The 24857-nt window shown below is 36.6% G+C and overlaps 1 protein-coding gene and 1 pseudogene across 1 annotated transcript in view; one reads left to right on the forward strand and one right to left on the reverse strand.

The window, feature by feature from the left end:
- The window catches only part of CATSPERB (cation channel sperm associated auxiliary subunit beta), a 95046-nt gene that overhangs the window by 15345 nt on the left and 54844 nt on the right, over positions 1-24857 (forward strand). Inside the window, exons 4-10 of the mRNA XM_045561962.1 lie at positions 353-413; positions 6266-6361; positions 14044-14193; positions 20947-21042; positions 21190-21308; positions 22910-22942; positions 24501-24567. Of these exons, the coding sequence (XP_045417918.1) occupies positions 353-413; positions 6266-6361; positions 14044-14193; positions 20947-21042; positions 21190-21308; positions 22910-22942; positions 24501-24567 (622 nt within the window). The remainder of the gene's footprint in view (positions 1-352; positions 414-6265; positions 6362-14043; positions 14194-20946; positions 21043-21189; positions 21309-22909; positions 22943-24500; positions 24568-24857) is intronic.
- LOC123642898 lies at positions 4071-5464 on the reverse strand (annotated as a pseudogene).

Raw genomic sequence — 24857 nt, forward strand, 5'->3', positions numbered from 1 at the left:
AACCTCAAGCTTTGTCTCTGATGCATTAGACCAGTAATGCTTCAACTTTGTGCTACCTGACCTTGGTTATATGGTATTCCATTATGTGGCTATATTATTATGGATAACTCATGAACATTTTCATTATTTCCAATCTTCTGCTATTATAAACAATGATTCAAAAATATCCATGAATACATTTTATTTCATACATATGTGAGTATACTGTAGGAAAAATTCCTAACAGTGAAGTTGCTAGGTAAAGGGTATATGCTTTTTTTTAATTTCTTTAAAAGATAGAGTAGAATATGAAAATATAAGTGTTGCTATTAACATTGTAAAACATTGTTTTCTGATGTCTTCTTTATTCAAGTTTAGTGACCGGGTTTTCTGGTTGATTGATATTCCTAGAGAAAACATCACACAAAACACAGGTAAGAGTGATCTGAATTAATGCTTTTACTCATAGGTCTGAATTAATAAATTTAGCAAATAAAAAACACTTATTGTATTAAAAATTATTTGTTATCCTATGTAAATGCTCCATGTAGTATTGGTGACAGGCTTACCAAAATTTATTTGTAATTCAAATTCAGATTTAATTAGGCTTCTTGTAATTTATCTGACAATCCTATTATAGATTGTTCTGACATATATAACATTAACATTATCCTTTATTTAAAGTAAACTCATTTTCTAGAACTTGGAAATTATAGTATTGAGAAGTTTGGGCACTAATTAATTTTACTGAAAAAGAATCATTAATCTTAAGGCTGTATATATAACATATTATTTTCTTATGGAGTCTACTATTAAGTGTTATGTGGCAGTGTAGCTTTATATGCTACTGTATATACACAGATGGAAAGAGGAGAAAAATCAAATTCCGAGAGCTGTGAGTATTGATCTATTAATAGTAAAATGAGCTAGTAGATCTTCAGACAAATGATACATTCCCATAGGTTAAGAATGGTGGAAGCTTTGTTGTTTTAATATGGTAGGTGCAAGAAAGAAAAGCCAACTTTACTTCCACTTAAGGAAAAAGAAAAAAATTATTTTAGAAAACTCTTATAGACATTGGACTAGGCAAAGAATTTATGAAGAAGACTCCAAAGGCAATCACAGCAACAACAAAAATAAATAAATGGGACCTGATCAAATTAAAAAGCTTCTGCACAGCCAAGGAAACTATTACAAGAGCAAACAGACAACCTACAGAATGGGAGAAAATATTTGCATGTTACACATCCGATAAAGGGCTGATAGCTAGAATCTATATAGAACTCAGGAAAATCAGCAAGAAAAAAAATCAAACAACCCTATCAAAAAGTGGGCAAAGGACATGAACAGAAACTTTTCAAAAGAAGATAGACTAATGCCTAACAAATATATGAAAAAAATGTTCAACATCTCTAATCATCATGGAAATGCAAATCAAAACCACAATGAGATATCACTTACCCCCAGTGAGAATGCCATTTATCAATAAGTCCCCAAACAATAAATGTTGGCGTGGATGCAGAGAGGAGGGAACACTCATACACTGCTGGTGGGACTGCAAACTAGTACAACCTCTATGGAAAGCAATATGCAGATACCTTAAAGAGCTAAAAGTAGAACTACAATTTGATCCAGCAATCCCTTTACTGGGCATCTAGCAAAAGGGAAAAAGACATTCTATAAAAAAGACATCTGCACTCAAATGTTTATAGCAGCACAATTCACAATTGCAAAGATGTAGAAACAATCCAAGGGCCTATGAACACATGAGTGAATTAAGAAAATGTGATATATGTATACCATGGAGTACTACTCAGCCTCAAAAAACAATGGTGACATAGCACCTCTTGTATTATCTTGGATAGAGCTGGAACCCATTCTACTAAGTGAAGTATCCCAAGAATGGAAATACAAGCACCACATGTACTCACCATCAAATTGGTTTTAACTGATCAACACTTATGTAAGGTATAATTTACATTCAATAAAACATACCCTTTTTGGTGTCTAGTCCTATGAGTTTTCATAAATTTATGCAACTGTGTAATCATTACAATCAAGATATAGAACAGTTCTACCACCCAATAAAATTACTCAACCTATAGTCAATCCCTCTCCATCTCCCGAGCCCCAGCCACCAGTGGTCTCTTTTCTGTGCATATTGTTTTGTCTATTCCAGGGTCATATAAATGAAATTATAGAATATATAGCCTTTGAGTCTGGCTTCTTTCACTTAGCATAATTCATTGGAGATTTGGCTATGATGTACTTTCTTCCATTTTCTTACCAGGTAGTATTTCTTATATGGATGTACCATAGTTAATTTTGTTGAAGGGCATTTTGGTTTTTCCAGTTTGGGGCAATTATGAATAAAGCTACTATAAGCAATCTCATACAGGTTTTTGTGTGAACATAAATTTTTGTTGCATTTAGCTAATATCAAGTAGTAGGATTATTGAGTTATATATATGGTAAGGGTAAGCTTAACTTTGTAAGAAAACCTGTCAAACTGTTTTCCAAAGTGGCTGTATCATTTTGCATTCTGACCACCAGGTGATCTGCATCCGTGCCAGCACTTAGTATATATAAATGTGAGTGTATAATTGTATATATGTTTATGTTTGTGTGTGTGTGTGTGTGTGTGTGTGTATATTTATATATATATTTAACTTTAGCCATTCTATTATAATAGATGTGTAGTAACATTTAATTGTGGTATTAATCTGTATTTTCCTAATAAGTGATCTTCCCACCTTGGCTACCCAAGTAGTTGAGACTACAGGCACATGCCACTGCACCTGGCTAATTTTTCTACTTTTTGTAGAAACAGGGTCTCACTATGTTGCTCAGGCTGGTCTTGAACTTCTGGCTTCAAGTGATCCTCTTGCCTTGGCCTCCCAAAGTGCTAGGATTGCAGGCATGAGCCACTGCACCTGGCCTACTGCTATATATTTCTTTATAAGCATTGCTTTGTCTGCATCCCAAAAATTTTAGTATGTTGTATTTTCATTTTCTTTCAATTAAAAATATTTTCTAATTCCTCATGGCACTTTGTCTTTGACATATGGTTACTTAGAAGTGTGTTGTGAAATGTTCAAATATTTGGGGATTTTCCAGATATCTTTTTGTTATTAATTTTTCTAGCTTAATTCCATTATGCTTAGAGACTATATTTCATATAACAATTTTCTTTAACTTGCTAAGATGTGTTTTATGGCTTATTTGGTAAATGTTCCATGTGCACTTGAATCACCTTTTGATTTATGTATTTTGAAGCTCTATTATTAGGTGTGTCCACATTTAGGGTTGTCATATCTTTTCAATGAATTGATTCCTTTATCATATGTATTGCCCCTCTTTATTCTTATTATTATGTTGATCTGAAATTTCCTTTGTCAGATATTGATACAGCTACTGCAGCTTTCTTTTGATTATTGCTCACATGCCAGGTATTTTTTTTGTCCTCTTACCTTTTTTTCTGACAACTTTTGGAAGACTTTCATCAACAGAATAGAAGTACTCAAATGAATTTTAAAATAATACCAATGCCTCAATGAGTAAGATCTAACATGAACGTACTTATGCCTCATGTTGAGAATATAATCAGGTGGAGGAAGGGAAAAGTCCAAGTCAGAGAGCGGAGGAGGGATGCATATGAGAAAGGAAGGACCCTGGGACTGAATTATCAAGATGGACTCTGCTGATGTCTTTAGTTCCACATACCCTGAGCCCTGATCATTGGTTTGAGAAAAGCATGATATTTGGTCACAGTAGGTCTATCCTGTGTCTTGAATGGGGAGACACTCAACTCTGTAATAATGAGGTGAAGGGTATGGGGGCACTGGAAGTCTAGGGAGGCTTTGTGCTCCTCTGTGTCACTAACAACACTGCAGCAAGGTATGATGAAAAATTATTCAAGTAAATACTTTAATGGGAGACTATAGGAAGGGATCCATGGAAATATCCAGGTGAAATGAAGAAAATAAACATTCAAGCACTGGGATCACTATGGTGCCTTGCTCAAGAGTTGGTAGAGGAAAGGGTTGTTCTCTGATTGACTTGTAAAAGACAATCTTTCTTCATAGAGAGTATTAGAAATTTCTGTTAGTCTTTATCTTTTCCTGCTTAGTCTTGTATTTTGAAGCATCTCTGGGTTTACTGCTATGATTGCACCAATCATCTCACCAATTTCAGATGTGGTTTTGTAATGGTGCCAAACAGACTTATTAAAAACTGGAAGTCTTTCTTCCAAGTCACTGCAAAGATCTAAAAAGTAAAAAAAAAAAAATTAAAAATAAAAAATAAAAAAACTGGAAGTCTCTCAAATGATTCACTTAAAAGTGCCTTTAAATAGATGATAGCATCAATATCCATTCATTCTATCAAATAGTTTTAGATCTCCTTGAAAATATCTAGCATACAGATGAAAAATGGCAAATTCTAACCAAATCCAGCTAAGGGGTAGATCTTATAGGCTCAATCAAGGCTATGTCTATGAGGAATCGAATACATGTGATTTTAAAAAGATACCTTTTCAAAGTGAGACACCATCATCTTGATCACTTATCTTAGTGTATAAATGTTTTTTACCCAAAGTAACAAGGATTTTAACAGCCAAATATCTCTCCTGTCTCCATGTAGTGCTACTGTTGTTCTCACTGAATTCTTAAATAGCATGTGAAACAGATGTCTAGGCACATAAACCACCTGAGTAGGTTTGTCTGGAGCTCTGGCATTGAACTCTTCAGTTTCCAGCCCTGGAACTACCAGTTAAATACTGTTTACACAGCCTCTTGGCTGTTTCATATACATCTTTCATGACATCAGCCACATTACACGTGAGATCAATGCTTCCTATGTATTTAGGATGAGCAAGGATAGTGTCACTACCAAACAAAAGTGTGTGCTGATTAATAAGCACGTGGGAAGAAATACAGCTGGTATAACACCAATCCAGAAAATATTGGATGTTATCACTAATGAAAGAATCAAACACATAGTTTTCCTTATATTTAATCATTCCATGTACCACTGTGGGAACCACATCATTGCTTTTATTTCTGACTTAAAACAGGACTTACAGAAAGTTATCCAAGATCTGTGGATCCTCAGGGCTCTTATTTTCATATTCCTAAATTTCAAGAAAGTTCTGCATATACCAACTTTGCGCCAGTCCCACTGAAGTCCAGTTAAGCAAATTATCCAGCAGAAAACTGACTTCCCTCACTGTGTTGGCCAGTAGCACAGAAATCTCCTTTTGTAGAATCATATATGATGTTCTCTCACACCATTATATCTCCCAAATTCCATAAACTGCTGGATGGAGAGCAATGACAGCAGGAGGCACAAATAGCACCTGGTCTACTTGGGTACCAGCTGCTTCACTAGCCACCAGTATAGCCATGGCCTCACCAGGACAGTGCACAGATCTGCCTACATGTCTGGGTGGACATGAGGACCTGTGCAGTCAAACCATGTTCTTCATGAGCGCACTCCAGTTTCAGTTTCAGCCTCAGCTTTGGCCTGTAGGTGCAGCCACTTCAGCAGTTCCCAGGCTAAAGCTGTGCTGTGCTGCCAATGGCTTCCCCAGGCCCCACCCATTCTTTTTCTTTTAACTCATCTATGTTCTTATATTTAAGGTGGGTTTGTGAAAAATAGCATATAGTTCAATCTTGATTTTTACATCTAATCTAGATATCTGTCTTTTTGGTTGATATTTTTAGACCATTTACATTTAATGTAATTGTTCATATGGATAGTTGTAATGAAATCTACCCCCTTGCAGGTTGTTTTCTATTTGTTCCATCTCTTCTGTTTTACTTTTTTTTCTCTTTCTTGTCTTCATTCGTATTAATTAATTTTATGATTCCATTTTATCTCCACTATTGGCTTATTATTTATACCTTAAACATTTTTTTAGTGTTCACCCTAGGGTTTACACTATATATTTTAATTAATCATAGTCTACTTTTTAGTAATATTATCCCACTTCCCAAGAAGTGTCAGAATTTGCTTTCTATCATGCCACAACAATTCTAGGAGAAACATCATGATCTAAAATATTAGCATTCATTGCTATAGTGGTGAGATCACTTCATAATTCCTTTTTCATTATTTTATCAGCAAAATGTTTATAGGGATAACACAGCAAACCTGACATACAAATGTAGTCAAAATGGTTGGAAAAGAAAAGATTATCATTATTGGTAATGTTCATATATCCTTAAATTTCACCAACATGACATATGAAAAAATAGTTGACTATTTGTCTTTTGTTTTCAAACAGATATTGCAGCTGTAGAAGAATGGTTAGTAAGGATCACTTTACATCATGGATTAAATATTTATGCTACTGAAGGAACACTATTGGATAGTGTTAGAGGTAAATACCAGTAGATAAAAGTAAAATGAAATTCAAATATTCTTTCAAAAACCTTTGACATCTACTATACGCCAGACTCTGTACTAAGTCCTAGAGATAAAAAAATAAATAAATAAGAGATAATCATGACCCTTGATGGAGCAGAAAAAGAATGAAATACATGTAGGTAATCGTTAATAGAGGTCTGTAAAGCGTGCTATAGAAATATGGCAATATCTCTTTTACTGTGGCCATATTGGAGGTCATTAACAATGCCTTTATGAAGTTAGTTTTGGTATCTTAGATGCATCTTAGTTAGATATTGTTCATTGTATCACAGTCTTCTTTATGAGGACCACCAGTAAAAATTCTTGCCTAGTCTTAGTAATAACACTTGGATTTTTCTTATTAAAAATTAGTTGTTTTAAGTTTATAAACACAGAGTAATATAACTAATAGGCTTCTCTTTTTCAGTTGTCCGACAGGAAATATATAGCCCAATTTTTTACTCATCTATAGAACTGTAGTATAAAGTTTATTTTAATCCTCAGTTCTGGGTCTTGTATTTATCCTTACTTTCCTCACTTTCCTTTTTGCTTTTTTTGTTTTAGTCCCACTTGAATATGACGCTATATAAAATGCACAGCAAAAATAAATAAATATTACATTTTATGGAAAGAATCACCTGGAGAGCTTTAAAAACTGTAAGGATGTCTCAGCTCTACTATACACCACTTAAAATCTCATCTCTATAAGTAGGGCCAGGCATCTGTAGTTTTAGAAAATCTTTTCAGGTGATTCTGATATACAGTGAGGATTGAGAACTTCCCTAAAGGAATATGATTGTATATGTGCCTAACAGACATGTACAAACCTCTTTCATGTAGCATTGTTTGTAATAAAACAAGAACTGAAAACAAATGTCTATAAATAAGAGAAAAGGAAAATACATGTTGGTGTATTCTGGGTTTTTTTCCCCAAGGAAAAAGATATTTTATTGTATAACTATAGTATTCTAACCAAGATCAAGACATTTAGCACTGAAATAGTACTATAACCTAACATGTAGTTCATATTTAAAGTTAGGGAATAGTCTCAACAATGACTTCTATAACTATAATTTTCTTGTCCAGAATCCAATCCAGAATCAAAATGCATTTAATTTTCATGTCTCTTTAGACTTCTTAAATTTTCAAAAGCTCTTCAGCCTTTCTTTTGCATTCTTGACAGTGAAATTTTTGAACATAGACCATTTATTGTATAGAATTTCTATCATTTGGGTTTCTTTATTTTAGTTGTTTCAATCTATTATGTCTTTATTATTTCAATAGATTTAAGGAGTACAAATATTTTTTTTCTGACACATGGATGAATTGTGTAGTGGTGAAGTCAGGGCTTTTAGTGTACCTGGCACCCAAATAGTATACATTATACCCAATAGATAATTTTTCATCCCTCACCACCCTCCCACCCTACCCCCTCTTCTGAGTATCTTCTTCGAGCCTTTCTCCATCTGATTCTTTTTTCTTTATATTGGACTGGCTGGACTAATTCGAAAGACTTGTCTTCAAAGCTCTGAAATTCTTTCTTCTGCTTGGTCTAGTCTATTCTTAAAACTTTCTACTTTATTTTGTATTTCCCTAAATGAATTTTTCATTTCCAGAAGTTCTGTTTGGTTTTATAAAAATCTATCTGTTTAATAGATTTTTCATTCATTTCCTGAATTATTTTTCTGGGTTTTTTTAGTTGATTTTCTCTTGGATCTTATTGAACTTCCTTACAATCCATATTTTGAATTCTTTATCTGTCATTTCAGTATTTTCATTTTGGTTGTGATCCATTGATTGCTAGAAAGCTGATGTGATCCTTTTGGAGGGGTCATTACACTCTATTTTTTCACTTCTAAGGTTCTTGCACTGATTCCTTCTCATCTGGAGAGGCTGTCACTTCTTATTTTTGAATTTTCTTTTGTTTAGATGGAACTTTTTTTCCCTTCCTGCTTAAGGGTATGACTGTAGCGTATATTGGGTATGGACCTTTGGCTTTCCTTATGGGTACCTTTAGGGGGAGCTAGGTTCTGAATGAGTACTTTGATTATAAACAGCCTTAGTGTGGTTTTTTTCTCACTTTTTCTCTCTTGCTAGTATTTGTAGGCTGTAGCAGTTGTATACTGTGTGTGTGGGTAGATTCCTGGCCTCCTACCGAGAAGGGGAGATGGAAGTCTCTGAAATCTTCTCTCTTTTCATAGCCCTGTATACTTCTAACAGTATGAATTATATTGGCATATCCAGTTTAACATCCAGGTCAGTAGGTAGCACTTGCAGGTAAGAGTTAGCCAAGCCCCCTTCCCTAGATCTAGATCCAGGGGCCACTGAAGGCTCTCAGTGGCCCTGTGCTAGAAGTCTAGTTTCTACCTTCACCCTCAGAGTCTCCCTGTCACCTCTCTGGTATCTGCAAGCATTTTTTCTCTGACAATCTATTCGAAATATGGATATTTGATAAATATCCTGATTGCTCTCTGAAGAAGAGATGAACACTAGCTGCCTTTAGTCAACCATCTTGAAAACTCATGCATTCTATTAAAATTAAGGGAATAGAACCATATGTATCATCAAAAACATGGAGTGAAAAGCCAAGTTGCATTCTTTTTTTTTTTTTTTTTTTTAATTTCAGCTCATCATGGGGGTACATAAGTTTAGGTCATATACATTGTCCATGTCCCACCCATCCCCCCAAGTCAGAGTCCCAAGCGCGTCCGTTCTCATTCTCCAGACAGTGCGCCTGGCACTCATCATGTAGTCATACCTCCATCCCCTCCCCCCCCACCTCCCCGGGTCTGCACCTTCAAGCATGACCATTCCCCAGAGGGTGTGCAACGCACTCGTCATGTAGGCATACACCCATCCCCTCCCCCCACCCCCCATCCCAGTCTGATATCCAATTGGTATCCTTCCCTGATGTACATTTAGGTGATGATCAGGGAAACCAGTTTTCTGGTGAGTACATGTGATGCTTGTTTTTCCATTCTTTGGATACTTCACTTAGTATAATGGGTTCCAGCTCTCTCCAGGAGAACCAAAGAGATGTCGTATCATCATTATTTCTTATAGCTGAGTAGTACTCCATGGTATACATATACCACAGTTTACTAATCCATTCGTGGATTGATGGGCACTTGGGTTGTTTCCACATCTTTGCGATTGTGAATTGTGCTGCTATAAACATTCGGGTACAGGTGTCTTTGTTAAAGAATGACTTTTGTTCTTCTGGGTATATGCCCAATAATGGGATTGCTGGATCAAATGGTAGGTCTACTTGAATCTGTTTAAGGTATCTCCATATTGCTTTCCATAGGGGTTGCACTAGTTTGCATTCCCACCAGCAGTGTATGAGTGTTCCTGTCTCTCCGCATCCACGCCAGCATGTGTTGTTTTGGGATTTTTTGATAAAGGCCATTCTCACCGGAGTTAAGTGGTATCTCATTGTGGTTTTGATTTGCATTTCCCTGATGATTAGGGATGTTGAGCATTTTTTGATACGTTTTTTGGCCATTCTTATGTCTTTTGAAAAATTTCTATTCATGTCCTTTGCCCATTTTTTGATAGGATTGTTTGATTTTTTTCTTGCTGATTTTCCTGAGTTCTAAATAGATTCTTGTTATCAGTCTTTTATCTGATGTGTAGTATGCGAAAATTTTTTCCCATTCTGTAGGCTGTCTGTTTATTTTCGTGACTGTTTCTTTGGCTGTGCAGAAGCTTTTTAATTTAATCAGGTCCCAGTCATTTATTTTTGTTGTTGCTGTGATTGCCTTAGGGGTTTTCTTCATAAATTCTTTGCCTAGACCAATGTCTGTAAGAGTCTTTCCTACATTTTCTTCTAGAATTCTAATCGTTTCCCATTTAAGGTTTAAATCTGTTATCCACCGTGATTTGATTTTTGTGAGAGGTGAAATCTGTGGGTCCTGTTTCAGTCTTCTACATGTGGCTATCCAGTTTTCCCAGCACCATTTATTGAATAGGGACTCTTGTCCCCAGAGTATGTTTTTGTCTATTTTGTCAAAGATTAGATGGTTATATGAGGATGGTTTTATATTTGGGTTTTCTGTTCTGTTCCACTGGTCTGTGTCCCTGCCCTTGTGCCAATACCAAGCAGTTTTAAGAACTATAGCTTTGTAGTATAGTTTGAAGTCTGGCAAATCAATACCTCCCATTTTGTTTTTATTGCTTAAGATTGCTTTTGCTATACGGGGTCTTCTCTGATTCCATACAAAGTGTATAATTATTTTTTCTAAATCTGTGAAAAATTATGTTGGTAATTTAATAGGAATTGCATTGAATCTATAGATTACTTTGGGTAGTATAGACATTTTAACAATGTTAATTCTTCCAATCCATGAGCATGGTATGGATTTCCACTTATTTACGTGTTCTGCAATTTCCTTCCTTAGCGTTTCATAGTTGTCTTTATAGAGGTCCTTTACCTCTTTAGTTAAATATATTCCTAGATATTTTATTTTCTTTGTTGCTATTTTGAAAGGTATTGAGTCCTTAATTTGGTTCTCCGATTGAATGGTATTGGCATATATGAATGCCTCTGATTTGTGTGTATTGACTTTGTAACCTGAGACATTACTGAATTCGTTAATTAATTCCAGGAGTCTCTTGGTTGAGTCCTTGGGGTTTTCCAGATACAACATCATGTCATCAGCGAAGAGTGAGAGTTTGATCTCTTCTGTCCCTATTTGGACACCTTTGATTCTGCTCTCTTGTCTGATAGCTCTCGCAAGGACTTCCAATACTATGTTGAAAAGTAATGGGGACAGTGGGCAGCCTTGTCTGGTTCCAGTTCTGAGTGGGAATGCTTTCAATTTTTCCCCACCAAGTTGCATTCTGATTCAAGCAGCTGAGACAGGAAAAAAAAAAGAAAAATCAAGTTGCAGATTAGAGTAAGAGAGTATCTAAAATTCAGAAAGTGCACAAAACAATGCTATATAGTCTTCATGCATACATACATATTACAGAAAAATGTAAAAACATACTAGAAATATACACAGCAATTTTATGCATTTGTGGAGAACTTGGGATGGGACTAGGGAGGGGAGCAGAGGAGTCTTCAGTTGTATCTGTATTGTCTTATTTCTTTAACCAAAATTAAAATATCTGAAACAAAAATGACAAAATGTACTTGCAGATTTTTTTTGTAGTTTCAAAAATTTTTAAAAGTGAGCCAATTATGCAATAGTAATTGCAATCCTGGCTTTGGAACTCTGATATTTTGACATCCTATGCTATTTTAAGTACTAACATAACAATATAAAACTGTTATTTCAATTTTTTAAAAAAATCTGAAATCTGAATCATTTACATATTGAGATATACCAACTATTATATACTGCATTAAAATATTAAATGATATTTATTTACAATATACCAAGGTATAATGGCAACAAAGAGCTTCACAGATCTCTAGATCTTTGAAAGTTCCAGATGCAGCAATGAGATTGATCTGTTTGAGAAACTGAAAGGAGATCAGTGTTGCTGAAGCATAGTCAATGACAGACAGAGTGATGCATAATGAGTTAGAGGCTGGCAGGGATAGTGATAAAAAGTGTGGACTTGATTGTAATTATAATTTAAAGCCATTAGGGTGTTTTACGCAGAAGAGTGACAAACTATGATTTATCCTCTATAAAAAGATCACTTTGGCTGCTGTTTAGAGAACTGACTCTTGAGGAAGGATAGCCTGAATGAAATTGGTAGCAGCTGCTGCAATGTCCACTGAGGAGATGGCCTGGAGTACTTGGACTGTGGTATTAGCAGTGGAGATGGGGAGAAGTAGAGCTGAATGCTGCAGGCATGAGGACCAAGCACTGGGACGTGGGAATCAAGGGTTAAGGCTAGAAGAAATCTTTATTCACTACTAGACTCAAAAGAGATGTTTGAAAAGCTTGTGCTTACTTCTTTATCTTGCCCCAATCCTCACCGCAAACCACTCATCCGTTTCTGTCTCCTTCACTCCACTCAAACTGCCCGTCATCACAGGCACCAGCGACCTTCCTACTGATCACTTTTCTGTCTCCTTTTTGGCTTCTCAGTACCAGTCAAACTTTTAATCACTTCCTTGTTATTAAAACTCTTAAAATACAGTCACTGACTTTAAGGATCTTGTACAGAAGTAAAGGGGCACTGTCAATTCAGTGCAGTCATGTCCCAGAGGTAAGCTCAAATCTCCCTGTTCTTTAAGATCTGGGTGTGAGTGGTTTGGAGACGTGTACTATACCCTAAAAAGTCAGCTACTTTTCCCCAAATTTCTTTGCATTCCTGAGTGTCTGAATTAGTTATAAATAATGTCTCATTCCCTTTTTTGGTGTCCCTGCCCTACACTATGTCAACCCAGAGGTAAATTTAACTCTGTTTCTTGCTTTGCACAAAGTGAAAAAAAAAAATGACACAAAGTCTTTGGGTTTGTAGCAGATTTTATTGAAATTTTGGGGAGACAGAGGAGATTTACATGGTAGAGTGTAAATAGCTAAAGAATTGATTATTAAATATCTCTGTTCTTAAAAGTCCTTTGACTATTTTTAAAATTCAGACAGTAGTATTCTTTCAAACTGCTCTGGCTTACTTTCCGTGCTCTCTTTTCTCACTTTCCTTCAGGAGAAAAAAATCCTCCCATTTTTTACACATGAAAATTTGACTTTGTCTAGCTCTAATCCTTTGCATATCCACAAATGGTATTTTACGTTTTAAAATTTATGAACCCTTGTCTGATTAAATTCTTTCAAAAGGACCATTATCTACCCCAGTCTCATGAGGAAGAGTGTAGTTTTAGTCTTCTAGTAACAGTGAAGTACAGAGTATTGGAGCACCTGGGAGGAGAGCCTCACTCACTCTAGGGCTTCATGGAAGCTTCCCAGAGAGGGTGACATCCAAATAGAGGCATGAAAAAAAGGCTGGGAGAAAAACAGATACTCAAAGTCCCATGAGCTAGGTCCTAGAATGGGAGGGCAGTTCCGGCAAGAATTAAAGCTGAGGCATCAAAAGGACATCAAATCCTGGAAAGCCTGATTCACTACGTGAAAGACCTTATTTGCCACTTGTGCTGCTCTTCTGCTTGTGCTGGGCCGGAGGTGCCTCACCACTGATTGGTTTTTCCTGTTAATCCCGCTCCTAACTTCCTTCTGTCTTCCAGAAATCCCTCTAAGTCTCTTAGCCACTAATGATAACTTTCCCTGTTCTCCACTGCTACTCTGGATTTATTCTCATTTTTATATTAATATATCTACTGCTGTTTTGATGGCATGGGGGAAGAGAACAAAAAGTAAATATGTGGGCTCTTGATGCAGAAGTTGTTCTCTAAATTATAAATGTGCACATTCTGTGATCCAGAAATTCCATTTCTAGGGATAGATCCTGTGGCAAATGGTATTTTCCAAATATGGCCAAAGCAATGTCTCCCATCCCATATGCTCTTCTGCAATGTGACCTTGTGGCCCCTATCAAGGGGAATTAGGCTTTATTCCTTCTACTCTGAAAATGAGAATTGACCTATTTTTAACCAGTGAAGAGTGAAGTAATATACCCTTTCTTGAACTATAGAATAGTTTCCTTACATTATTCTTTAAAAACCTTTAAAGGAAGGTAGCAACATTCCATTTTCAAGAGTGCTGCCACAACTTAAACACCTAAATTTGATTTCCACAGAACCTATTCTTCAGTGGGCTCTTGGGATTATGATTTCAGAAAGTGAGGTCAGTAAATTATATCCACATGTGATAGGTCTCAAAGTGACAAAATGCCCCTGTGCCAATGATGTAGCACTACTAGGCTTCATTTTGAATACAACACTTGATGGTAAGTTTACAACTTTATTAAATGTTGGAAGTGGCTTTTGTATTTTATAACAATGATGTTTAACTGGTAGCACAAACTAAATGCATAGACATAGTGGAGTAAAAATGCTTCTTAAAATCACTTTACTCTTCATCACTCTACCTTGTCTACTTGCAAGTGTGATATACCAAGTATTTTTTTGCTGTAACTTTTGTGATGTTAATGGTGACTTTAGTGTCTCTCCTAATTTCATTTATCCTCTGCCCTCCATTAATGTTACTCCTCCCAGAGATTATTCATTGTTTCCAATCCATCTGCTATTCCTGCCATGTATAAATAGATATTGTTTTCCCAAGGCATCATATTATTTTATTTATTATGTATGCATTTTCCATTACTCCTGTAATATCTAATAGCGTATGTTTTTCTCTATATTATCACTCACAACACTTCTGACACCAAATGTATGGATTCTACACCAAGTAATTCTCTAGTTCTCTGTGGACACCAAGTGGTGTCCTGTGATTTAATTCCACTCTGGCACTAGCTACCTGGAGTTAGCACAGCCCTCCCACCCCCCCCACACACACAAATTAAAGACTCAGTCTCAGAAAACTGTCCCCCAATTCAAATGCCAGTCACAAGTCCCAGGTTGTGACCTGTACGTCTAATTAACCAGCCACAAATCAGTGGTTCCCACAACCCCCTCCTTGGGTTTAATAATTTGCTAGAATAGTCCACAGAACTCAGGGAAACATTTACTTACATTTACCAGTTGATTATAAAGGATATTACAAAGGATACAGACGAACAGCCAGATGATGAGGTTCATAGGGTGAGGTCCGGAGGGGTTCTAAGCATGGGGGCTCCCATGGAGTTGCAATACACCACACTCCTGGCACATGTATGTGTTTACCAACCTGAAAGCGCTCCAAAGCCTGTACATTAGGGATTTTTATGGAAGCTTTATCACACAGGCATAATAGATTATTTACTCAATCTCCACCCCCTCTCCCCTTCCTGGAAGATGGGGTGTGGGAAAGTTCTAAGCTTCTAATCATGGTTTGCTTTATCTGGTGACCAACTCCCAGCTAACACTATCCAGGAGCCCATCAAGAGTTGCTTCCTTAGAAGAAAAGATTATCCTATCACCCAGGAAATTCTAAGAGATTTATGGTCTCTGTGTCAGAAACTGGGGGCAAAAAACAAATGCTAGAATCAAAGATGTTCTGAGCATTTTCATGCAGGAAATTACAAAGGCTTTAGGGGCTCTGTGTCAGGAACCAGGGACAAAGACCAACTATATTTCTTAGTATATCACATTATCACAGCATCATTGCACATTCCAGCTACTCATAGTAGTATTCTAATTATTTTTCCTAGATAATTGATGACCTCTTAGTCCCCAAATCCAATGTACATAAAGGGGGGAAAAGAAATAAAAAGATTAAAAAATGAGAAAAAAATGTATTACTCATTGATAATATGTATATCTATGAAAATCCAAAAAAATCTACAGAAAAACTATCAGAACAAATGTGGGAGTGCTACAAGGTTGTGGAATATACTAACAATATATAAAAACTACCCTACCAAAAACTAATTCAAAATTATAATTTTTCAAATCTTACTCATAAGGTAACAAATCCCAAATGTACCTAGGAATAATTTTAAAAAGGAGTTGCAAGACCTGTTGTGTAGAAATTATAAAATCTAAAGAAGGCCATTAAAAAACAAAAATAAATAAGAGATTTTGTATTTATAAACAGAAACTTCTAGTATTATAAAGACATTAATTCTCTCCAAATTTATCAATTAATTCAATACAATTCCAAGAAAAATTACAGCAGTGGTTTAGTTTTTGTGGGGTTTTATTTTAGGGGGTATGGAAATGATAAACCAATCCCAAAATTTATATGAAAGAGTAAAGCACCATGAATAGCAAGCATAATTTTAGAGAAGAATAAAGAGAACAAAAACTTGCCCTACCATAACTTATTATAAAGTAAGAGATTAAAATAGTATGCGTTGGTATAGGGATAGACAAATAGCCTTGGCCCAAATTTCTTTGACTTCCAAATAGCTTACAGTCTGCTTCTGTTGAATTTAGTTATAAATTGTATCTCTTTCTCCTCTCTGCTGTCCCTGTACTACACTATGTTAACCCAGACGGAAACAGCTCCTTTTCTTACTTTGTTCCATGGGTAGGAGGACCAGGCTAGGATCAACTCTTCCTTCTCTTTGTCCAAACACCAATACCTGTGTTACTTCCATTAGCCACAGGAGAGGAGCTATTCTCAACTCCCCATACCTGATCCTGACTTACAACTGAAAGTCACAGGAGAAAAGGGGCAGCCTTAACTCCTTGGGATCGTACTCACCAGAACGCCTCAACCTCTCAAGAAAAGAAACCACTTCAGCAACCAGTTCTTGAGATGAAACCACCTTTTCCCCAAATGGCCATTGCTGGACTGAAACAAAAAAGAAGTTTGCACAGTATCAAGCTGCCACTGCCTAAACTAGCAGTTCCTTTGTGAGGCTTTATTCTTCCCCCATCACCCCCAGTCTTCATACCACATGGAGTTAATAGTGGGAACAGTTATCTAAGTAGCCCTATGTGCTCCAGTTTGGACTTACTACCCACCTTCCTCCTCTAGGATACTCCTAAGACATATCCTATCAGGCCTCCCACTAGTCAACCCAGAAACCTGAGCCTCCCACATCATTTATGGTTACCCTATCCCACATACTGTTCTGAACTTCCTTTAATTTGATCCAAGCTTTTGTCCCTATCTATCCAGCCAGATCTTTTCATTAGAATCTGTGATCTGTCATCAACAAACTCTCCCATACCAGTATTTTTTTCTCTGAATGGTCCCTTAACTTTCTTGCCATAAAGAGTAGCCAAGCCATCCCTAGACAACAGTCTTTCCCCTTAGTCCTCTCACATGTCATATATCTCAAAGCCCATGGGGGAGATTGGTCCTTAGGGCTATTACTGAATAATTACTCCCGTCCTCTCATTTGAAACTTTCAGCTCTTTTGAACTCAGACTTTGCCTCCCTCTAAGTCAACTTGGTTGCCAGAATATGATAACCTCCTCGTCACTCACACTCATTGAAGAGTTTAGCCTCTGGATCCCTCCCTTCCTCTCCACCCTCATTTTTGTCCCTATTTTTGGTGGCTTCACCATCCATATGGATGACTCATGCAGTACACAGTTTCAAGGCTTCCTTTCCTCCCATGATCTTTTCCCCATCTTCCTCCTATGGTCGTATTCTTGACCTCATCATCTCTAATGTCATCATCTCCAAAATCTTCACCACAAACATCTCACGCTCTGTCCACTGCCCCCTAATCCTTCAGTCTATTCTAATACTCACACTCCAACATTTCTTTCATCTCATTGAGACTTTTATATATTGTCCGTATCACCTTTTTCACCCAATATCCTTATTTTCCTCTTTTCTCACCTTAATTTTCATAGTTCATCCTTTTCAATACTTCCGTAACTTCCTTGCCCTTCTCTTTCCTCCTTGCCTGCATAACCCCTATTCTAGTTAAAACCACTTCTGCTCCTGCACTGGAAGAGCAGAATATTGCTAGGAAAAAAAATTGCACATTAGTATCACTTTAAAATTCCACTGACTGATCTCATTCTAAATTCATGATCACAAATCTCAAGTGGGCACACAGCACTGCCCTAGAAATCTTATCTCTCTCCTCTGGTATATTTATTTTCCCGCTCTGCAAAATAAATTTACCACACCTCTTCCCACTCTTCAAACACTCTACATCACATTCTTTCCCCTCTCATTCTCATCTGTGCCTGTATCTAGTACTTCACATTGAAAATGAAGAGTGATTACAAGGAACTCCATTGATGTACCTGCAAATCTGTCATCCTACCTGCATTTGCATGCTTTGCCTTTTTGCCTGTGCACTGTAAGAAAATGTCTCTGCTGCATTCAAAGGCCACCCCTCAGCTCTTACATTCTAGATCCCATTCCTTACAGCCACCGAGGAACCTTGCTCCTGCATCTTTCCTGTGATTATCACCTTTCTCTCCAATGTCATCATGCTCTTTCTCCTTATTGGATTGTATCCATTAGCATACAAACATACCCTAATACCCCTCATCTTAAACAAAATCTTTATTTACCTCACTTTACTCCCACCCCCCATTTCTCTGTTCTCCTTCAAAGCAAAATTTATGGAAAGAATTCATTGTAGATGGTACTGTTTTCACCTTTCATTTTATCTTATTCCACTACAAATGAGACTTTGGTTTCCACCACTCTGCTAAAACAAACAGTTTCTCTCAAGACCACCCACCATCTCCGTATTGAGAATTCCGGCAGCCAGTCCTTTATGCTCATTCTGCTTTCCCTCCCAGCAGCATTTAATGCAGTTGACCGCTCTCCTCAAAACACTCTCTTGACTTTCTTGACACCACACCTCCTTTGAGTCCTTTTGTCTTCTTTGCTCATTGGTCACTCCTTAGCTTTCTCTCTCTCTCTCTCTCTCTCTCTCTCTCTCTCTCTTCCTTTCCTTCTTTAGAGATAGGTTTTTGCTCTGTTACTCAGGCTGCAGTACAGTAGTGTGATCACAGCTCACTGCAGCCTCAAACTCCTGGGCTCAAGCAATCCTCCTGCCTCAGCCTCCCAAATAGCTGGGACTACAGGTGCAAGTCATCATACCGAGCTAATTTTTTGTAGAGATGGGATTTCACTGTGTTGCTCAGGCTGGTCTCAGACTCCTGGCCTCAAGCAGTCCTCCTGCCTTGGCCTCCCAAAATGCTGAGATTACAGGCATGAGACACCACATCTGGCCTCACTCCTTAGTTTTCTAGGAGGGCTCCTTTTTGGTGTGACCCCTAAATGTTGATGAACCTAGGACTTTGTTCTTGACTCTCCTTCCTTAAGAAACCACATTCTCTCTCTGGAAGACTTAATCCAGGCTGATAGTAGCAGTGCTACCTTCGGGCTATTGATTCCCAAATCTATATTGCCGGTGCCGACCATCCCTTTAAGACCAAACCACTTCTATGTTCAGTTGTCTGTTTCGCATTTCCTCTTGATATCTAGTGAGCATCTCAAATATAAGAAGTCTAATCAAGAACTCTTGATTTATCTACCTCTAAAATCTGTTCCTTTCCAGTATTTCTCATGCCAATTAGTATTAAATTAGTCAAAACCGAAATCTAGGACACATTCTTAACTACTCTTACTCTCACAATATTCCAGAATAGTGCTATCTCCAGAGTCCATCACCAATATGATCACCTCTCTTCTCTGCTAAAATCTTGTGTCAAGTCAACATTGTTTTTCTATTAGACTAATTCATACCCTCTTAAGTGGTCTCCCTGTTTCTATTCTTGCCCAATACAACCCACCCTCCATACAGCCACCAGAGTTATCTTCTCAAATGTAAGCCAGATTCCATCACTTCCCTGCTTCAAACACTCCAGTGGCTTCCCTTTGCCATTATAATAAAATCCAAACTCTTCACAATGGTCTACATCAGCTTCTGTAACCTACAATTGTGGACAGTTTGTCATAGGGAGTATATAGGCCTATAACTTAATTTTAGTCTAAAAATATTAACTAGTATAAAGTGTTTATTTTATTTCTTATTTCTCCATTAAATACCCCTAAACTTTGCAGGAATCTGGTCATGTAATATCATGCTGAACACCTATAATCATTCCCACTTAGAATTTCCCACTGTTATCTGTAAAACTGGACTTAATGCTTAGAAAGACAAAGCTCATCTTTAGTTTTCCTCTTCCTGGAAAAAGTAGACAATAATAAAACTTCCTTCTACATCTTTCCCTACACAGAAAAGAGCTGGAAGTTGCAACACACACTTCACAATACCACTTGCCCTACTTTCTTCTTTTGGAAACAAAGTATATGCATTAGATTGTTAAGTGTCTTTAGCCTCCCCAGAGCACCCCCCCCCAAGTAGTCATGCCTGTTGACAAAACTTCAGAAAAGGCACACAATTTTGTTAATATTTATGTGCATGACAGTTCACAGAAAAGAAATGAAACTCAAGTGGTTAAATTCAGGAACTTATTAATACATACCATTTTAACAAAGGAAAGGGGTTTGGACTTCAAGGGACAATAAGTTGTAAGGGACAAAAAGTTGTAAGGAAGTTGTGACTAGGAAATATAGGGAATTAAGGAGGGTAAGGGTTATTGCAGTAAGGTGTGTTTATGCAAACTTATCTTGCTGTCTACTCCCCCGTCTCCAGTGATAAAAATGCTCTTCTTTTCCTGGTACAAGGGGAAATTTATGCCCTGATTTTAGGCAGATAAAGGGAGGGCAGAGCCTGCATCTGTTGATTCTCAATTGCCTTCAGCTCAGAATAATCCTTAAGCCAAAGTGGCATATTTTGGGCTGGCATATTCTTATTTCCTTCAATATAAAACAAAATACAGTGCAGCTTGGAAAATATTTTAATAGGATAAACCAGTACATTAAGAGGATTTATTTTAAGGGCATATTATTTCCAGAGGTAATTATTCTAGGAATCAGTCAGGTGGTTGGCTAAAATTCTGTGGTGTAACCTACAGTTACTTCATCTTTCCAATGCTTGGGGAAACGAGAATCAAACAGAGGGGAGGGGGCGATGGGGTGGGAAGGGAGAATGGGTTGGAAGATAGAACAGATTCAGGCTCTTGCCTGGGAAGGCCTAGCCCTGTAGAATTGAGTGAGTAGCTTTGTAGAGTTGCCTAGCCTTAATTTTCCTTTTCTTTCATGGTAGGTGTTTACATAGGTCTAACCTTTTCTGGATTTTGGAATTATCGTGATACTACATGGTATAACTTGACAGATAGTATCTATTTTCACCTCCGAGAAGGTAATTCCTCCAACAGTGCCTTCATCTTCAGCATTTCACTTATATTAATATCAACACTTGATTGATATTTATAAAATGTCTTTGCTTTCCTGAGGAATTCACTTTTTTTTCTTACTTTTTAACCAATGGTATCATCTCTTCTTTTAGAATATGCATACCTTTCAGTGGTGGATATGGTTTTAACAAATCATTTTTTAGTTATCCTCACAACTCTGGGTCTTTTTGTAAGTGAAGATCTTCGTTATCCATCACATCAAGTCTTAATGGTATGTAAATTGCTTTGTAACGAATAGTTAACCTTAAGTATCTTCCATGACAGAAAAAGAAATATTTGATATTTGAGTTATGTGTGATATATCTTAGAATTAAAATACTCCTTCCTTTTAAAAAATGTAAAAGCATAATACAGTAAATTATTCCTTTGCCTTAAAGTATTGAATATATAATTTGGAAATGATGCTAGTTTTATTGCTGTATAAATTTTTAGTAAGTTTCAAACACACACGTAGAAAAGATTTACCTATATATTGATCGATTGATCAATATATTTATAGCTATATGTGATTCCAAAATAAGGTAATTTGTAAAGCTAAATATAGTATTACAAAGTAACATAAATTAAGCATACGCATCGGGATTGAGAGATGTAAATATATGTCTAGGTGAGGATATGTAATATGCATACCATGAAATTCTTAAACATGTTAATAAATATCTCTCAAAAATTACCACAAAAGAGATGAGACTGGTAATGAAGACTTAGGAGCAGTTGAAGAAAAGATAAGGGGAAGTAAGGAAGGGGCACTTGTATTGGTTAAGAAACACAACATGTATATTTCTTATTCATGGTAATTATTATCTTTCTTCAGGTATATGAATATTCACAGTTTTCCCTCTTTCCTCACCATCTCTGAGAAAGTGCCATTTGTTGCTCAGACAACCAATAGATCTGGCATTTTATATGTTTATCATGTAATTGCTAAAACAGAGAATTGAAGAAGCCAAGAAGGCTGCAATGGCTTAAATGCAAAGTACAGAGAAGCAGACATGGACCATACATCATAAGTGCTGATCTCTGGGCTGCAGTGGGCTGGGCAGAAAAAACAGACTGGCAAAGGAGAAAATAATAGGTTAAGGGCACGTTTTCCTAAACCCAAGTAGGGTTTCCTAAACCAAGTAGGTGGCAGACTTAGTATCTTCCTGCACATTTCTTAACTCCTCCATTTAAATCCTTAAAAGGTATGGTTTTCATCTCAAATCCTTTCTGTATTTACACAAAGGTATAAATAGATTAACAAAATGATGAAACGAGGCAAAGACTGAAGAGGGAATCTCCAAGGTAGTGTGTAAACTATGTCAGAGGCTGAGCATTTTATTTATTTATTTTTTTTTTATTTTTTTTTTTTTGAGACAGAGTCTCACTTTGTTGCCCGGGCTAGAGTGAGTGCCGTGGCATCAGCCTAGCTCACAGCAACCTCAGACTCCTGGGCTTAAGCGATCCTACTGCCTCAGCCTCCCGAGTAGCTGGGACTACAGGCATGAGCCACCATGCCCGGCTAATTTTTTTTGTATATATATTTTTAGTTGGCCAGATAATTTCTTTCTATTTTTAGTAGAGACGGGGTCTCACTCTTGCTCAGGCTGGTCTCGAACTCCTGACCTCGAGCGATCCACCCGCCTCGGCCTCCCAGAGCTAGGATTACAGGCGTGAGCCACCGCGCCCGGCGAGGCTGAGCATTTTAGTGTTTGACCATCCTTAACTGCTGGGATAGAAAAGCATAATTTCATTTGGTATAATTGAAATTGCTATGTTTTGTTATGCCTTCTGATATGCAAGCAAAAATTAAAGTTTCCTTTTTTCTTCTAGCTTTCAAGGGCAGACTTTTGTGGTTTTGAAAGGGTAAGAAGCTTTAAATTTCCCAGAGTTGGTTAGAAGATACATGTTTATGTGGTGACTTAAGAAATGAGATGCAAGGCAATAATTCACAATATAGATTATTCCTGTTGCTATAATATTCTTTACAGTTTGAACTAAAAAATTATTTCTAGCAACGATTAAACAATGATCTTCTCTTCTGTTTCCAAGTAAGAAGTAGTCCTCCTTGTTTCAGAGGCTACCCCTTACCCCTTCTCACATTCTCTGTCCAGGCCTGCTATGGTTGTTCAGGTTGTATTCTGCACAAGGGCACTTGATTGAAGAGAGTGGAGGCTGGAATCTGGCTGATGCTTTACTTTCCAATCCATCTACCCTGTTGTTAGGTCTGTGCCTACTGGGAGAAAGGGGTGCTTTTTCTAATTTGCACAAAAATGCCGTATTATCTAGCCACAGCTCTGCTTCTGGCCTTTTTGGGCATTTTGTTCCATCAGTTATCTCCCCTCTCCATTACGAACTCAGATTTTGACTGTGAGTCAGGCCTGGGTCCTGAGCTTATCCTTGGAATAAGGTAAGCCTGATTTGAATTACATTTTCCCCAGGATAATGTACCAGTTAGCTGTTACCAGTTTAATTCCAAGTAGGAAAAAAATAAAAAAGAATTGAAACAGAAAGAAGAGGAATAGTTCAGGGCCCAATAAAGATATTAATTGCCCAGATATTATAATGATAATTATAGTATCCTGCAAATCTGAACATTTATATGAGAACTGAAATGTTCATTTGATATAACATCTTAGCTTGAAGATACCACCATTCAAATGCATTGTGCATTCCATTTTAAAACGCTTTTTTATTTATTTCTTTAGAAGTTTTATCAAGATATAATTCACACAGCATAAACTTCACCCATTTAAAATGTACAGTTCAGTGGCCTTTAGTATAATCACACAGTTGTGTAACCATCACCACAATTTTGGAACATGTAAAAGGCTTCTATGCACAGATTATGCAGATTTTATTACTGGTCTATAACAATGTAAAAAGGTCTTCCTCATGTCTCAATAATTTGAAAGTCAGAAACTTTCTATAACGAAACCATTTCAAACTGTTGCATTTAATTAATATCCAACATATACAATCTCATTTTCTTTGACGCTTCTCTCTTACAACCGATTTTTAAAACCTTTTTCCTGTTGCTTCTTGCAACTGTCTGACTTCTGTGAAGGCTCCCTAAACCCAGTTGCAGCTAAAGAAGAATAAAAGATAAACATGTGACCCACTGTAACTGACAAAAGGCTAACGGTTTCTGGTAGCCTTAGAAAGACAATTCATAGATGAGAGCATCTTCCATTAACATATGCTGATTCCTGTGTAATTTCTGTTCTTTTTATTCCATTTTTGTTTATTGTTAAAGATATTTAGTCCTCATTCTACAACCTTTTATCTTATTTGCATACAATTTTTCTCTCTTTGCCTCACATCCTGAATTATCAAACTTTGAAACTTTTTAGTAAGTTTTTTCTATTTTATTATATCTTAAGTCTACATATTGCCTAAATGACATTTTTATTTATTTATGTAGGTTGACTATGTCAAAGGAAAATTATGGTATAATGAAAGATGTTTTGCTAACAGAGAACACTTTGAAGGTAAACTTTAGTCAAAGATATACTGTATTAAAAGGCTTTTATCAATATAGATAACATATATAGATTTAACAAAATGACATAAAATAAAAATAGAATAAAATGTAAAGGTATGTTTGGTTTGTATAATTTAATGTCCTAAAATTGAGAAAAAAAATCTAATTTAAATCTGAGACAATAGACACACCTGCCATAAGTATAATAAAATTATATTTGAGTATACATTAATTGATGATACATAACTGCTCTTATTTTTTATGAAGCCTATTTTATTAGCACTAACCTTTCTTGTT

Source organism: Lemur catta, chromosome 1 (assembly GCF_020740605.2).
Source record: "Lemur catta isolate mLemCat1 chromosome 1, mLemCat1.pri, whole genome shotgun sequence".
In the NCBI taxonomy this organism is placed as follows: domain Eukaryota; kingdom Metazoa; phylum Chordata; class Mammalia; order Primates; family Lemuridae; genus Lemur; species Lemur catta.